The sequence below is a fragment of the Glandiceps talaboti genome, chromosome 13, assembly GCF_964340395.1.
Source record: "Glandiceps talaboti chromosome 13, keGlaTala1.1, whole genome shotgun sequence".
In the NCBI taxonomy this organism is placed as follows: Eukaryota; Metazoa; Hemichordata; class Enteropneusta; family Spengelidae; genus Glandiceps; species Glandiceps talaboti.
Genome location: NC_135561.1, coordinates 19,475,306 through 19,492,707, shown reverse-complemented (window position 1 = coordinate 19,492,707; position 17,402 = coordinate 19,475,306). Strand labels below are relative to the sequence as shown.

The 17,402-nt window shown below is 35.0% G+C and overlaps 1 protein-coding gene across 1 annotated transcript in view; it reads right to left on the bottom strand.

The window, feature by feature from the left end:
- The window catches only part of LOC144444385 (uncharacterized), a 45,204-nt gene extending 32,326 nt beyond the window's left edge, over positions 1 to 12,878 (bottom strand). Inside the window, exons 1-5 of the mRNA XM_078133799.1 lie at positions 12,764 to 12,878; positions 3,989 to 4,144; positions 3,072 to 3,247; positions 2,082 to 2,176; positions 58 to 147 (exon numbers count right to left, since the gene is read on the bottom strand). Coding sequence (XP_077989925.1) covers positions 58 to 147; positions 2,082 to 2,176; positions 3,072 to 3,247; positions 3,989 to 4,053 — 426 coding nt within the window. The 5' untranslated portion in view covers positions 4,054 to 4,144; positions 12,764 to 12,878. The remainder of the gene's footprint in view (positions 1 to 57; positions 148 to 2,081; positions 2,177 to 3,071; positions 3,248 to 3,988; positions 4,145 to 12,763) is intronic.
- Between the last annotated feature and the right edge of the window lie 4,524 nt (positions 12,879 to 17,402).

The window sequence follows — 17,402 nt, the reverse complement described above, 5'->3', positions numbered from 1 at the left end:
ATTATTTTTTTCACAATAATAATTCTTTATTGCAGCTTGTAACATTCTTCAACTTACCTTGCCATATTTCAAATACGTTGTGACATTTTCAGTCACAAATTCAATTCTTCCCTGACTGTTTACAACAAACAGGAACCCATCTAGAGCCTGAAAAAAGAGACAAAAGAAGTAGACATTTTCAGTCACAAATTCAATTTTCCCTGACTGTTTACAACAAACATGAACCTAGCCTGAAAAAAGACAGAAATAGACATTTTTAGTCACAAATTCAATTCTTCCATGACTGTTTACAACAAACAGGAACCCACCTAGAGCCTGAAAAAAGACAGAAGAACTACAAAATCAGTTTTTCCATGTCACTGTAGATCTTCATTACCCAGTGAATGTAGAAACCCATCTTATACAAAAAATGTACATGTAGGTGTTGTATGTGACAGGAACTGGAGGGATTACTCGGTCAAAGAAAAAGACACATTTAGACATCATATTTAATACCCACTAAACCCAGATATTTTTCACCACTAGAAATGTTTGCCTAATTGCAGTCTCCAGCTAGTTCTCAAAGACGGATTCTTACAAATTACCAGACTGGTACATTGTGTTTATATACAAGAAGGTATGTTATAGTCACTACTCATTTTTGCGTTTATGTTTTCCAGCAAAAAAAGTGAAAATAAATTTTAGTGAAAATGCCCTGCTTTACAATGTTTGATTCTGAAGCCAGATTATGGAGTTTCAAATCCCACTTACACATACACGCAGTGATAGAGAGTAAGAAAGACTATCTCTGCATGTCTTTTCTTGAATTTTATGCGTTTTACTGAAGCTCAACAAAAGACCTACACTGTACATGTCATTGTTTGCTTGAGGGCAAAATACTAGTAGCTGCTCTATGCGTATACTTGGTTTTCAAGCACAAAAATGGATAAAGACATAATATACTGTAGTCAGGGTTCCTATGTGTAGTTACAAAGATAACACCTCAGATACCGCAGATTTAGCAAGACCTTCAGGTAAGGCATCCTATGGTTTCATAGTTTTATTTCTAAGAAAAATGACACGTATCAATTTGGTTTTCCATAGAATACTAGTAGGTGAGAGTTTTGTAGACACAGATAAGTGTTGGCTAAAACACTAGCAGTTGTAGACATATGTTGTGCATTTAATAATAACAATATCAAGATTAATTTTTGAATGATTTTGATATCTGACAAATATAAATTATTCATGTGACTTTTGACAATTTGTAAATCTGGGAATTAGACAAAGTATTAAGTGACTGGGAACGATTGGTGACTGATGACGACAGTCAGATAAAATGATGTCTGGGTGACTGGTGACGTCAGACAGATAAAACGATGTCTTTCAAAAGCTGAAGTCTGAGATTAAGAAATAGAATATAGTGATCCACAATTACGTACTATACCATCTTCAATGCCAATTTATTGAATTGAACAGAAAATATGGATTATATATCCTGGTATACTGGTAGTTGTACATCATGACAACTTGTGCCTACATAATTGTTTGTGTGGCGCTTGAAATACGAGTCAAAACATTCCAATCTCCAAATTGCCATTATATTCCCCCAATTTTCATTATCTTTCCTGGTTTTTCATAAATCATGTTTGAGGAAGTATAGATATATTTTTTTCATTCAGCCAGCAAATATTTGTGACCTAATGGGTTTGTCACTATGAGTTGCTAGATGGTTAGTGACAAAGCCCCCTCAGGTTACTTGGGGAATAATGTCTAATCATTTTTCTTTGTTAAGCCAAGGAAAATATGAGTGACCTAAGAAGTATGTTCTTTTGGTGTCAAAGACAAGAATCAAGAAAACTATTGGGGTGCACTACCAGAATATACCAGAGATCTTTGGAGGGGCAAATAACAACATTGAAGAATTCGTGTCAGCAACTAGGATCACTGTGGTTTGCGCATTAAACTTGTATAGAATTTACATATCAGTGTATCTTACATGGCAATCGCCTGTGTAGTATGTGACAGTCTGTGTGCTATGTGACAGTCTCTTGTCTGTCTGTGGTTGTCTCTGTAATCTGTACAATATACATATGAATTACCTCAAGAAGCAATGGTCCCAGTACATCATTTGCCAGAAGAGCCGGTTTACTGGATGACACTTGACACTGCTGCACTGCACCATTGGATTCTGCTTCTGTGAAGGGTAAACAATTTTTATAGTACAACTCTGTCAATAAATTATCTTACAGTCATTGACATTTTCAAGAAAAATTTGTTTTATTTATGGTTAGTCAACATGTTGATAGCTATGAAATGAAAAATACATGCCTTCATATGTAGTGGCTATATGCCAACCTAACCTGTCTATATTATGATCTGTGATTTTGTCTACCTTCACACCTAACTGCTTGTAATACTATCAACATGATTTGAAAACCTATTCTCAAAATGATTGGTTGCAACGAGAAGTGATAGCATTATATCAGACTATTTGATTTAAATGAAGTCATTATGTAAATGAGCACTCATTATTCAGGTGAACACCACAAAGTTGCAAAGAAATAGAAGACAAGAGACAAAGTTGCAAAGAAATAGAAGACAGGAGACAAAGTTGCAAAGAAATAGAACACTGGAGACAAAGTTGCAAAGAAATAGAACACTGGAGACAAAGTTGCAAAGAAATAGAAGACAGGAGACAAAGTTGCAAAGAAATAGAAGACAGGAGACAAAGTTGCAAAGAAATAGAAGACAGGAGACTAAGTCACAAAGAAACAGAACACTGGAGACAAAGTTGCAAAGAAATAGAACACTGGAGACAAAGTTGCTAAGAAATAGAACACTGGAGACAAAGTTGCAAAGAAATAGAACACTGGAGACAAAGTTGCAAAGAAATAGAACACTGGAGACAAAGTTGCAAAGAAATAGAACACTGGAGACAAAGTTGCTAAGAAATAGAAGACAGGAGACAAAGTTGCTAAGAAAATAAACATGTAGGATTACAAGCTGGCTTGTTCCACACCATTTACTGTTTCAATACGTTTATATTATCCCATACCCTTGCTTATATATCTGAAGCAATAAAGACTGACCTTGTTGCTGCTTTATTGACTTGATCTGATTGACTGTTTCTTGTAGAATAGCACACTTGTCGGGCTTGACATTACAACTGTCCATGTTGGTGATACTAGCTGAAATTAGTTCAGCTAGTTCCTCAATGTAAATGTTCTCCTGCTCTCTACGTCTTTTCTCGTTCAATGATTTATTACTGTAAATAAAAAAAGACATGAAATCTGTTGACAAAGACTGAAGTGCACAGTTGAGAATTTCAGGTAACAAATTATTCTCAAGTTGGTGTTTTAATAGAACAAAAGTTTACTTTGACATAATTGTTTATGAAGTTCGTACAGTGAATTTTCATTTTAAGAAATGAATTTGTAGCATTACGATGGTGCTAGACTAAGGGTAGTATTTGGTTGAACGGTCTCACATACATGTACAGTATATTTTGACAGTATCGCACACTATGCCCTCTCGTGAAAGACAAATTTCTTTGCTGAGGGTCAACAATTAAAGTGGGGTTTCGAGTGCATCTCTGCATTGCAAAGAATAGGAGAACACTAAATTTTAGTGTGTCACAAGAAACTGCTGTCTGTAAGTTGTGAATCAATTCTAAAAGACTATTGGAGAAATCCTTGTTCTCCCCATGGTACAAGGATAAGGCCAATTTGCATAATATTTTACATATAAATTTGCATAAGTATTGACATAACATATACATATATTCATGTCTTTCATACTGAAATATTCACTGAGATGATTATACACTCATTCATATACACATGAAAATTTGGCTCAGCCATTCTCATGTGTCATTCACAGAAAACTAATCTTCAAGGATGGTAAACACCTCTGAAACAAGGCAGAAACCTCTGAAGCATGGCTGCTGGGTGGGCTTGGATAGTGTTAGTGCTTGTAACACTTAGTATTTCGATGTAAATATTCTTACCTATGAAGTTTATCACTATCAGACTTTGTATTACTCCTGGCTAACTGTTGATTGCCGGTATTCATTGCCCTAGCAAATGTACAAGGTTACTGCGTACCAGCTTCTTTTTTTTCTATAGATCAGTCACTAATGTCCACTGGCTTGTATGTCAGCCTTCTGCAATAAATAAAAACAAAATAATCTGATAAATAGGAGTTGAATAATGGAGTGTTCCTTCTGACAAAAAAAAGTAACATGGTTTGAAGTCTTTGTGCAATTTTTCACTGTTCTATTGATATGACAGTCATGCCCAAAAATCATTTCATTTTGTACAATGGTATCAGAACACCTACATTTGTACATGTAGAAGATTATCCATTCCTGATCTACAACAGGCAAAAACAAGTGTCACTGGTTGCTTAGCCTTTTTGTGTTAAATTTCTGGTGACATATGTGAGAGAGAGAATATCTGAGTGTCAGTGAGTGATTTGAGTGAGTTGAGTATGTGTGTGTATGTGTGTGTGTGTGTGTGTGTGTGTGTGTGTGTGTGTGTGTGTGTGTGTGTGTGTGTGCAGTAAGTCAGTATGAGTATGTGGTGGCAGAAAACATTACAGATGCATTCAGAAGATGTCAATCAATAAATGTGAATGTGGCCTGCAGAAAATATTACAAACACATCTGGAGCTGCAAACAACATGTAAATTAATTATGTCAGTGTGTATGTGGAGGTAGAAAACATTACACACACACACACACACACACACCTGTGGTTCGCAACATGTACCCTTGTCAGCTTGTGTGAGGAAACAAAAAACATTTCAGACATACCGGCTATCTATATCCATGTCTATTTGGCAGAAAGAAGAGGGAGGAATCAGTTTATGTCAGCATCAGAATGCCAAGATACACTGTAAGGTTGATGTTGATTGGTTAGGACACTACAAACCTAGTACATACAAGGTTGATGGTGATTGGCTAGGACTCTATAACCTATATATTCTGTCTTATTATTTTCATGATAATTTGTATTCGATTGGTACAGAAACACAAGTCGCTTGGACTTAACAATATATGAATAATGTACATGTACATTTACGATAAGACTTCCTATCTGGTCCTCCCGTTGTTTGTGTATATCTATTCACAGACAAAGTACATTCCCTGTCTAATGTGAGGTTACTGCTTGTCAACGACTTCTTATATTTAAAGTTCAGAGAAGATACACAGCAGATTTCAACAAGAGTTCCAAATATACAATTGTATTATAGGGCCGCCATCATTACATACAATCATACACGTATATATACATTATATAAAGATAGCAGTGTCTACATGTACATACAAATGTATGGACATGATTCCTTCTTCTGATGTACTTTTTTCCAATGGTATAATATATGCTAAAACCACAATAAATCTCATATGGGGTTAATTAACCTTTTGGTAAATGCATACAAAATTTAGTGATCTCTACTGTATCTGTATAAATATGTTGAATGACCTGATCACTGATTATACATGTATGCTTAATGGAGAGAGAAAGCACTGAGTCGTGCCGGATGGATACCTTACAGGCATCAACAGTTCCAGTTTTAACTATGCTATCTTCCAGCTTGTTCAGGTCTACATTTGTTTTATTGATCATGGTAATGTAAAAATGAGTTTTTGAAGATGATAATTCTAATCTTAGAAGGTACATGTAGTCCTGGGTAGTTAGTTCCATACTTATTTATATTCACTGATCTCAAGTAGAATTAATTTACACATACATGGTTGTAATATTGGGGAATAATAATAATCACAATAATAATAATCATAATAATAATAATAATCATAATAATAATAATCATAATAATAATAATAATAATAATAATAATAATAATAATAATCATAATAATAATAATAATCATAATAATAATAATCACAATAATAATAATCATAATAATAATAATAATAATAATAATAATAATAATAATAATCATAATAATAATAATAATCATAATAATAATAATAATAATAAAGACGATTTGTAGTGCGCCTAACCTCGCCAAGCTCTAGGCACAAAGGACAGAAGCAGAAAGGAAGTAAGTAATGATGACAAAGTGATTTACTGCTTGAAGAGATGAGAGTTGAGCGAAAAGATACATGTAATAAGGAGTTGGAGTACCGGAGGTTGGATGAGAGTTTGTTCCAAGTGGATGGACCGGTGAATGAGAATGATCTTTCACCAAAGAGTTTTGTGGTTGCACAGGGTATTCTAAGATGAAGAGTATCAGATGAGGACCTGAGATTTCTTGTAGGGCGATACTGGGGAAGAAGTTCACTGAGATATTTAGGTCCGGAACCAGTAATCGAATTATAACAAATTGTTGAAATTTTGTCATGTATGCGAGATGTGATTGGCAGCTAGTGAAGTCACACCAGGAGGGGTTGTGTAGGATCTGCAGAATAATATCTAATTATAGATAAAACAGACCTCTAATTGATATAATGTCTAATTATTGTGAATGAAGTATACATACACGATTGTTGGTTGTCTGACTGAAAAAAATGATACCTGAGTTACAGCTAGTGTAGCTTTAACAACAGGATGTGATTTGATGTATCGCATCATAGCAAGTTCTTACATTGTTGTACACATCCCAAGTTTTGTTGAATTCGGCTTATTTGCATGAAGCCAGAGGAAAAAGTCTTTTGTAAACCATGTAAATTTCGCTCAAAAACAAAGTTTTGTTTGAGCATCCTTACAGTAATACCTGGCGAGATTTTCAATACAGTTAACCTGAAGGCATACCTATCAATTGGATGACTACTGCACAGAGCACTCCACATGCAAATGCATGGTAAGGCTTATGAGCTCTTAGATGGCAGCAAATCAGAACAAGTTGAACCCAAAAACTTACTATATATGCATAATAAACTCAAAATAACAGTTTTTACTTCCAAACATCACAATTTCACAATAACCTTGGCAGTCAGACAATTATGAGAGTAATTCTATACATGTACGTCTACCAGATCACTGTTTCCTAATTTTGAATGCTTATCTGATATTGGCCTTTAAAAATAATACCGGTAGTGTGGTGACTACATGACAAAGGCAATACTTATACCATGCACAGACAAATTGAATAAAAAATATGGAATAATACAGTGTATATCTATTCTATGTCATGACAACACATGCCTACATGTTTGTATTTCACTGGTTCTGCTGTGTTCAAAATATGAATCAAAACATTCAAAATTGCCATTACTTTCCCCAATTGTTCTTTGCTATTACTGGCGCTGGTACACTGTTATTCTCCAATATTTTTCTTCATTCAGCCAGAAAATACTGGTGACCTAAGGGTTGTCACTACTCGTCTAGTGACTGGTAGTAACAAAGCCCCTTAGGTCACTCGTATTTTCCTTGGCTGAATGAGGAAAACTACAATGTACATGTATTGGGAAATCACATCTAATTACACGCACCCTTTCCAAGATTCTACTTGTGTGTTGCATGCCGACTTGTTGTATCCAATACGCCGTATTCCGGTTATCGAAGAAGCCCCGAAAAGATAAAAGATATGATTGTTTGGCCACTAGGGGCGCTGTTTTAGAACCGGAAGTGAGGGCCAGAATTGTAGAGCATAGAGTCTATAGGCATCGTAACCACTGACTAAAGATTTTCTGTCATTCCCCGTAACATTACGCTATAATATTGCATTATCGCCCATCAAATAACGAAATAGCAAATTAACCTCTTGTTCTCCTAATATTTCGCGTAAGTTTGGCTCTACAATTCGACCGTGAGGAAAACCCAAAAGTAGCAACATTTTGAAACGGGTAGTACACTGACATCTCACTCACGTTTTCAGTGTGACCTCGTCCATTTGCGTTACCGTTGGAGAAATTGTAGCGATTGCTTCCAGTCAAACATCGGAACGGAAAAAGGTACAAAAACAGAGGAAAGAACCCTCAAAATCACAATATACGCTACAGTTATTGCAGCTTGTATAAAACCAATCTGATTAAAATCCGATGTAGATGTCGGCTAATCGTTCATTGCTATTTTACTTTCGTTATTGTGCCTGAATTGACCTTCGTGGTACATGTTTGATCGCCTCCTCTACCGATCAGGACAAAAACGTAAACATGTACCACGAAGGTCAATTCAGGCAAAATAACGAAGGTAAAATAGCAATGAACGATCAGCCGACATGTACATCGGATTTTAATCAGATCGGTATAAGACATGGTATGATGAGTGAACCACGTAAACGTTACATGGAAGGCCGATTCATTGAAGGGGTGGGCGGTGTGGTACATCAATCATAATAACAATATTTATGATTCGTTGCCGACTTCAATGGGTTTTTTTATACACTGATGGTCCTGAATAAAGAATAGCAAGCTAATCAAAGTGTGATAGTAAAGATGAGTATATCAATACAAATATGTTTATGCCAACTTATAACCAGTACATGAAATGTTTTTTTCCGGACAAAGTTTTATGATTTCACCCGTGGTACTACACCACTGTTCTAATAAACAAGAAAGGCCTAAGTATGCGGCGACATCAGTTACAATATAAACATGTGGCTTGGTAATTGTCGACCGAACTCTCAATATTGCAATGACTGTAGCTGGAAGCTGTTCAATCTGATTAAAATCCGATGTAGATGTCGGCTAATCGTTCATTGCTATTTTACCTTCGTTATTTTGCCTGATATTATTTTTCTTGGTACATGTTTACATTTTTTAGCCTGATCGTAGAGGAGGCGATCAGGCAAGCTAAAAAATGTAAACATGTACCAAGAAGGTCAATTCAGGCAAAATAACGAAGGTAAAATAGCAATGAACGATCAGCCAACATCTACATCGGATTTTAATCAGATTGGAAGCTGTTGTCAGATTTGTAATTTTCTAATCGTTCTTTTGTCAAGCAACAGACACCAGTAAGGTAAAGAAATATGTTTATCATGTCTACATCGGGTATATTTCGAAGGTCCTCCGTCCAACTTTCAATGTTTCCGCTGTCGATTAGTTCTATCTTTTGATGCTTGACATCCACTATTCGTCTCCTCTTCCGTTCTCTCAGAAAATTATCATTTTCTAGTGTTTCAAGACCAAGGTTGACAGCATTTCTGGCGATATCTAGTAGATTTAGAAGTAGTAATTTTCCACTCTTTTATGAATGCACAGAGTTCTTTTACGCCCATTTTGTTGACAGCTTCATACATCGCCATACTATTAGATGCCATGACGAAAATTCTGGCCCTCACTTTGTCAGATATGGTGCGCCCTCTCGCGATACTTTCCTGCGAAACAACCGGAAGTTCGATAACCGGAATACGCCGTATTGTATGTTTAACTTGTTTGTTTTTTAACTTCTTCTTGATTTGACATTCCTGAATTTTCACTTCATAAAGTAAAGTTTAAAATTCATGAAGAGTCCACCATAAACTTCTGTAACACTTATTGCACTGAATAAATCAGGTTTTACAATACCTACATACATCTACAAGCACTTCTGTACTCTATAACTACTCAAGGTTAGTATAAGTTCTTGATAATGGTACTTCTTGGTAAAACACATTCACAACCATTCAGGAACTTTAACCAGGAGTCAAATTTTAAGGTCAATGATTACAGTAGTCTGATTTAACCAAGTATACTTGAACCGATCAATTGATTGCCCGACCAATTAACAAACAAACTGATTAAACAACCGACCGACCAATCAAGAAAGTAATGCATAAAACACCAAAGTCCAGAGCATTGTTTTGTTCAATACACTGTAGCACTGAATAATTGGACAACAGCATACATGTACATGTATATAAATGTATGTGTGCTAAATGTTAAAGAAATGGATCTTGTAACAAGCCAATGCTAGAGGACTACCAAATAGCAATAATTTACATTGGTAGATTTCACCTACTTACATGTATCGCTTATTCTGATATTACAACTTTGGTTCAATACCCACAAAGTACATTATACATGTACATGTACATTGTATGTTTTGAAAATCAGTTACCAGTACATGTACATCAAAATATGTTTGTTTTCTGATATTGATATTGAAATTACATGTACATGTGCTATAGCTTGAGTTGACCAGAGTCCCCTTCCCTGATAACATTATATGATACAACTATTGAGAAAACACACTAGCTTGACCAATGTTCATCTCCTCTTTCTCTGTTGTGGTTGTTACACCGAAGGGAAAACATTCACTTACTGTACATATACATACCATGTATGTAGCATGCAACTAAGGGTGGTGTGGATGTAAAATTTCATTATGATACTACATTGTACCCCTTACTATCTCATAGTGTCAGTGAAGTCCCATTATTAAACTTAAGATTAAAACATGAACACAGCAAATATTTGATCACATCCCTCATTCCTGTTACTGAGGGTACATGTCTAAATCCTTCTCAAATATCTGATTTACTAGACTAACTGTATGTATACCATGGTTTTGTACCTACCATTGTTTTACACTGTTTGTACAATCTTGGAAGATTCACCCGATAAAGACACAAAAGATGCTTGTTTTATGCCAGGTCTTGTCATAATGGACTTTTTATTTCCATTTAGCAGAATATATGTCCTCCACAAGAAACCTGACATTATTCACCATGACATCAATGAAAATTCAAACTCATCATCTTTGGTTGCCTAGCAACTGGTTGTCATTCATTTCCATGCAACTGAGCCATTTTCCTTTCTTTTTTTTACAATGTGGAAATAAATCTGATTACATTGTATCAGATGTTCGTTTCACAGAGCTCTCATTCCTCCTACATCAACTATATCACTTTCATGTGCTGGCTGGATTTTTGGTACTCAATACAGCCTTTCACACATATAGGTCTGAACAACCTTGTTCACATCACATTAGTATGACAATTTAGGTGTGCAAAATAGTTGTCTGGCATTGCTATATGATAAGTTGGTAAAAAACAAACAAATACATCATTTTATTCCTTATGGCTCCACTGATAAAATAACACTAACCTGGGATTCAAACATTGGCCTTTAAAACTGCACCTGGAATACTTTTTTTTTAAAACTGCAGGTTTGTAATATACAGTGACTTATGGGAATATTGTCAGCATTTTTTTTAAGGGCGGTAAGTAGTTAAAACTTAAATGAGTTCCCAACCAAATTTAATAAATACATTTAAATCTAGTTCATATACGGGGACTGTGTTATTGGTTACAATTGTGTGATTGATTGACAAAGACATGTTAATGACTGTGGGTGGCTGTGGATGAATTTTAAATTACATCTCATGCATCTCAGGACTTCCAGTTCTAGAGTAACAACTTTGACTATACTGTGAGTGAAGGTATAAATCATAACGATACTGTATAGGAACTAGACTGCCTGAAACAGTCCCTTGGCAAATTTTTTCTGTCTCATAATTTTAGTCTTTACCCTCTCATTTGATTGGCTAGAGTAGTTTGTGCACCTGTCTATCATTCTCTCTCTGTTCACTGTTTAGTGACCACATTTCAGGTCGATAACATTTGAGCCCTGGCAACTGACACCAGTCCCTTGGGAGGCTACTACATGTACATGTAGTAACTGGGAAAAATAAAAAAAAGAGTTGACTACATTTTCCTTCCCAAAATTTGAAATGAACAACAAATTTAAAACATTTAAAGATTATGAAACCATATAGGGAAACCTCCTTGACGAGATAAAACAAGTCTCCCAAGGGACTGGTGCCAGTCTAACTGCATGTGGGGAAAGGAGGTGAACTGACTTGAAACGGATTTTGAACTGATTCAGCTTCCATGGAAAGGGCTGTGTACAGTAATATAAGTGGTGAATACAAAATCAAATAAAGTTTGTTGTTTAGTAATTTGTGGCATTTTTCATTTGATTCAGACTGCTCCTAAATATTTATACATTTGTATCACTGTCTACATGTACAATCATATACCTGTATATAATTCTGTAGCTTTAATTTACTACAAGTAAAGTAACCTTATCCATGTACATGTACAATTATACAAGACCTCAAAATTCACATACTGTTCTGTAGTTCACTGTAATTGCTTCCAGAGACAGTCAACAATTTTACTACTATTAATCTTCGCTTTGTGATATAAAATACCAATGTTTACCACTCTTACTGTCATTCATAATAATTGCTTATTGAAATAATTGCCATTTTTCTCTATTTAACACGTACATTGTATGGCTATTGTGCACATAATGATAGACAAGTTACAAAGTATTCACAGCTGGCTGGTTCACATTTTCAGAGATGGAGAATCACTGATAAAAGCTTGTATACTTTACTTGACACTGATGCAATATCATTTTTTGTATTTATTTCAGCATGGTGGCCCATCAATCATTTTATGTATATATATCCTACTCATACATGCGTATCTAAATTTTATGAACAAATATTGAATAATTTGAGTGTTTTTTTTTATACTACTTGTGGCTGGCATTTTACCATAGTTGACAGGTTTGTAATCTCTGTAAAATAGTTCTTGTCACAGTCCCTCTCATTTTTGGGTGACAACTCTGATACATTACACTGGTGAAACCTACTACAGTACACATGTTTTTAACATTTCTCATGAGTAACATCAAGTACTTGTTGTATACCATGTTACATGTACATGTATGCATGATTCCATCTAGTGATGGCTTGAAAACAATAGAAAGTAATCAACATAATACAATATACTGAGATTCCTACACCTATTTCTTTTAATATCATACCCTGATGTGGATGGTAATAGTATACATTTGTATATGGGTGGCATGACATACCAGCAGTGGGTGCTCGCTTCTTTACAAAATATCAGCTGTCGATCATTGCATATCTCTGCTAGACTCTCCCTCACAGTCCTCACAGCATCACTATTAACTGTTTTGTATGTACCAATATCTACCACATAATTGTACTCGAAGATCCTTGTACTGTGTGTGCCCTCATGGACTACATAGGGTTAAATAATTTGTTGATGTGTTACTGTGACGCTACTTTTCCGTGTTACTGCAATGCCTCAAGTGTTAACAGTCCTCGGGGCATCGCAGTAACAACATGTCACTGAATGATTGGCCCTATGTAGTCGATGAGGGCCCACAGTAAAAGGATATTTGAGTACAATCACTGTATGCAGTAGATGTCATTGCATGTCCATAACATGGCTCATTTTCAGGCCAGTGTAGTTTATCTAGACTACATGTGTATGTCGATACAGGCATTACATATATCAACATGTTCATAGTTTGTGTATAGTATGTTGTAATCTAGACAAACTTGTCTATTTATCTCAATATGGATATTATCATTTATATTTCATATCAATGAATTGATGTCACTATTTTTTATGGCCAATAGACTTGTACATGGAAACACCAAAGAGCTCTGAGACAATTAATCGGATGCAGGCCCAATTTGCTAAGTCACTGTTATACATGTAGAAGCAAAGAAGTAGTCAAGGATCTAGCCGGTTACTTGGCAACCAAAGCACGGAAGGAGGAAGCCAGGAAGACCAAATCTGACGTACCCGACATTGTTGCCCCTGAACTTGAGATAACTATGGCTGAACTTGAAAAAGATACATGTATGCAGGACAGACATCAATGGAGACATATTGTGAACAACTTCTACGGGACCTGTCCTCCGGATGACTAGCCAATAGTTTTAATAGCTCCATCCATTCCTGAATTAATTTGAAACTGAATTGATTAAGATAAATTGGTTTGACACAGTTTTCTTTCTTCACTACAAAACTGAGCAATGGGTTTGAATTGTTTCTTTTTTGTGTTGTTTCGAACCGATTTACTTTTAATTGGTTTGAAATCATCCTAAGATAGATTTTGTAGTTTCGAACCAATTCAAGCAAATGGGTTTTAGTGCATATGAGGTCATGAAAACTAACTTCCATTCAATTTCAAACCTATTCAAAATTACATGTGGGTTTAAGGCTTATAGTTTATATGGCTTATTTAAATTAATGATCCCTAGTTTATGCTAACAACATTATAATGTATTATTGTTTATATAAATGTGGACGTTACATCAATAATATGTATAATATTTTTTATGGTCAATGATGTACACATGTATTTCAAATGCTAACTGACTACATTGTACATAGTCTGCTAATGTTCATGTGGACATTGTAACTAAATGATATGGAACATTTTTGGGCCAGTAGCTAGTTTATGAGACATGAGATCAGTGATATTAGGCCTAAAAAATAATTGTTTGGTCTGGTTACCCGACCCAACCTAGTTTTTCACTGCTGACCCTAAACTTTTTTTTTTTTTTTTTTTACGTATTTTTACCATTCGGATGGATGGATGGATAGTTGGATGGATGGATGGATGGATGAATGGATGGATGGAATGGTAGATGGATGGATGGATGGATGAACGGATGGACGAATGAACAAACGAACGAACAAACAAACAAATAACTGACTGACTGACTGACTGACTGGGAAGGACACATTAGCAGATGAGTGAATAAATATAAATGAATTTCTAGGACACATACATAAATATTTTAAATAAAAAAATGAATGAATATATCACTATTAATTTGCTCAGTTCCATTTTTGTGATGTATGTACAGATAATTATAAATTGGTGGTGTATCATATTACAGGTGTACAAATAAGTATCTGATAAACACATCATACATGACTGCACTGCTATTGTTGTCAATGACTTTACTACATTGTAGCAGTATTCATTAGCTAAATTAGCTACTCATTGTATATATATACATATCTAGTCACATTCACATTGTGTGTCTTGAATTACTCACTTTAATAAAGGAATCGATAATCAAAATGATAACATGTCCTCGTTTCCATGAATAATTTAGTATTGCTCTTGAGGATAACAATAGTACATACAATTATTAAACAAACACACACTGATGAAGTTTTTAATTTTACTTACGAGTTCTTTGAAGAACAGCACACTTCTCAATAAATTGTCAGTAATTAGTTCATCACCGTATTGCTATTATTTTCCTATCATTTGCATACAGGTATGAAATGTTTTCGGTATTGCAGTACATGTGCAAATACATATACCAGCTATGCATGTGCACATACTGGCTCAATGTTAAAATTACCACAGACATCAAGTTTGTCAACAAAATGTACATAGTTACATGTACAGAAACCTGTCAATGCTGTACGTATGGAGATTTTATTATCATTTTAAGGCACAAATGACAATATATACGACACTAGACAACATGTAAACAAGTACATATATGTACTTACTCAATAAAGACAGTGTCTGAAGTTGGCCCATGTACCATGATCAACATCGACATCAATAACATCTGTTGTCACTGTACGGTGTTATGTAGAAACCAATACCAGTACTGTGCAATGTACTGTGTACTACATCAACAGCTGAACGTACATACTACAAGTTCACAATTTCCTGATTTTTTGTTCAAGGGATTTTTTGATATCAATCAATCAATCAATCAATCAATCAATCAATCTATCAATCAATCAATCAATGAAAAGAATTTGTATATCACCAAATCCAATACAATGTCATGTGTTATGATACCATTAATAACTAGAAACCGTTTTCCAGTATGATTTAGACCCCTGTACAACAACAAGTACGGTACACATCCAAAGAGCATGTAGAAAACCACAGTGACTACCAAACAATGTCACCTCAGGTTTATTCCTTTGTATTGAGATAGGTGAATAATTCAAGGTAATCCTGACGTACATGCACTCATGATTGCTGGTAATTTGGATGTCGGACTGACGTAGGCAAGGCCTTCTAACTTTGTCACACTTAATCTACATGATCATCACATGACGTAATTTCCTTACATGGCAATATCTACATCCAATCAAAATGTAGTATTGTAATAAATATAAAATCTTGGCTTTTGAGTTTATGTAACAGTGATACATGTACATATTTAGTGAGTCAGTGAAAATCTACTGAAATTCTCAAATCACTTTCCAAGGCCTTATACTTTGTCATACATGTACATGTCTCTATGTCTATGCTATGCGAGTCGACATGCCTGCCCTATATTAGCTAAAAACAACATATACATTGTACATCTATTAGTCCCTCCACATTGCAATTAATATCTAATGTTGGCTACTTAAACTCAGATTTTTAGAAACAGATGTATGCATGAAGGTAAAAATCTACCAAAATTCTTGTCACTTTACAACAAGGCCATATACTTTTGTCACACATACATCACACATGTATCTATGTTGTATGACATGATTGCCTAGATACTACCTGTAGCTAGTATCACACATACATGTACATGTATATGACATACATATAATGCCTATTACACATTGCTATGCAGAGTCACCTTGACAAGGCTATGTTTCAACATTTTGTAAAGGGTATACATGTACATATGTAGAGGAAAATCTATCGACATTCTCTAGCAAATTGTGACAAGTCAATGTTTCAGCATTTTGCAAAGGGAATACATGTACATACATGGATAGGGGAGAATCTAGTAGTGTTGTCTAGTCACTTTACATGTACATGTACATTGTACTACATGTAGGACTTTCTAACCAGAATAACATGCAAGGTATATATAACACATACATCTTGTAAACAGCTACATGAGATTTTGAATAGACTAAATATTTGACTATTGCATCATGGGTATTGGTATTATAAATAGTTCCAAACTATCATTTATGGTAATGACTGTGTTCATGTTTTATTTGGTCTACATCCCCACTATCCAAGAGATTTTACAATCCATTCTCGCAAGCCAGGTTTATTATTTCTGTGAGAGGCTTGTTATTAACAACAAGGACGTTGCCGTAAAACAGGCCGTGGTTTGCGACGTACAATCTGGATTGACTGACATCATTGTCAAGCCAGTCAGCCAAGGCTCTGGGGCTACACGTATGCATACATGTACTAGTTCAGCCCATAAAGACTCAGCTTTTGGGCTTGACACTGCTATTTGCCAGAATTATATACATGCCATTATGTCACATGCCAGATAGACAAGCCTCTGGGCTGTACATGTACACCTACATATGTACATTTATACATGCACATCATGTATAACTTGTATGATAAAAAGTCTGTACTGGGATTGTATAATATTTCATCCATTTATCACAAACCATATACAATATAGTAGACATATTAATTTACAAATGTCTCATTTTTTTGTCAATAATGTATGGCCAAGTGAAGTCCCAGGACCATGTTTCAAAACAAAATGAAAGGGTGGATAAATAACAGGGCAGACAAAACTAGTTAGTAAGACTAAGAGTCACTTTTCAGGAATAACAGTAACTGTACATGTAGTTTTTGTAATATTCTGTGTAGCTTTATATCTATAAACAGTATATTTCCAAAATACATGTACATGTAGTACAAAAATATACATGTAGACATACAATTTACA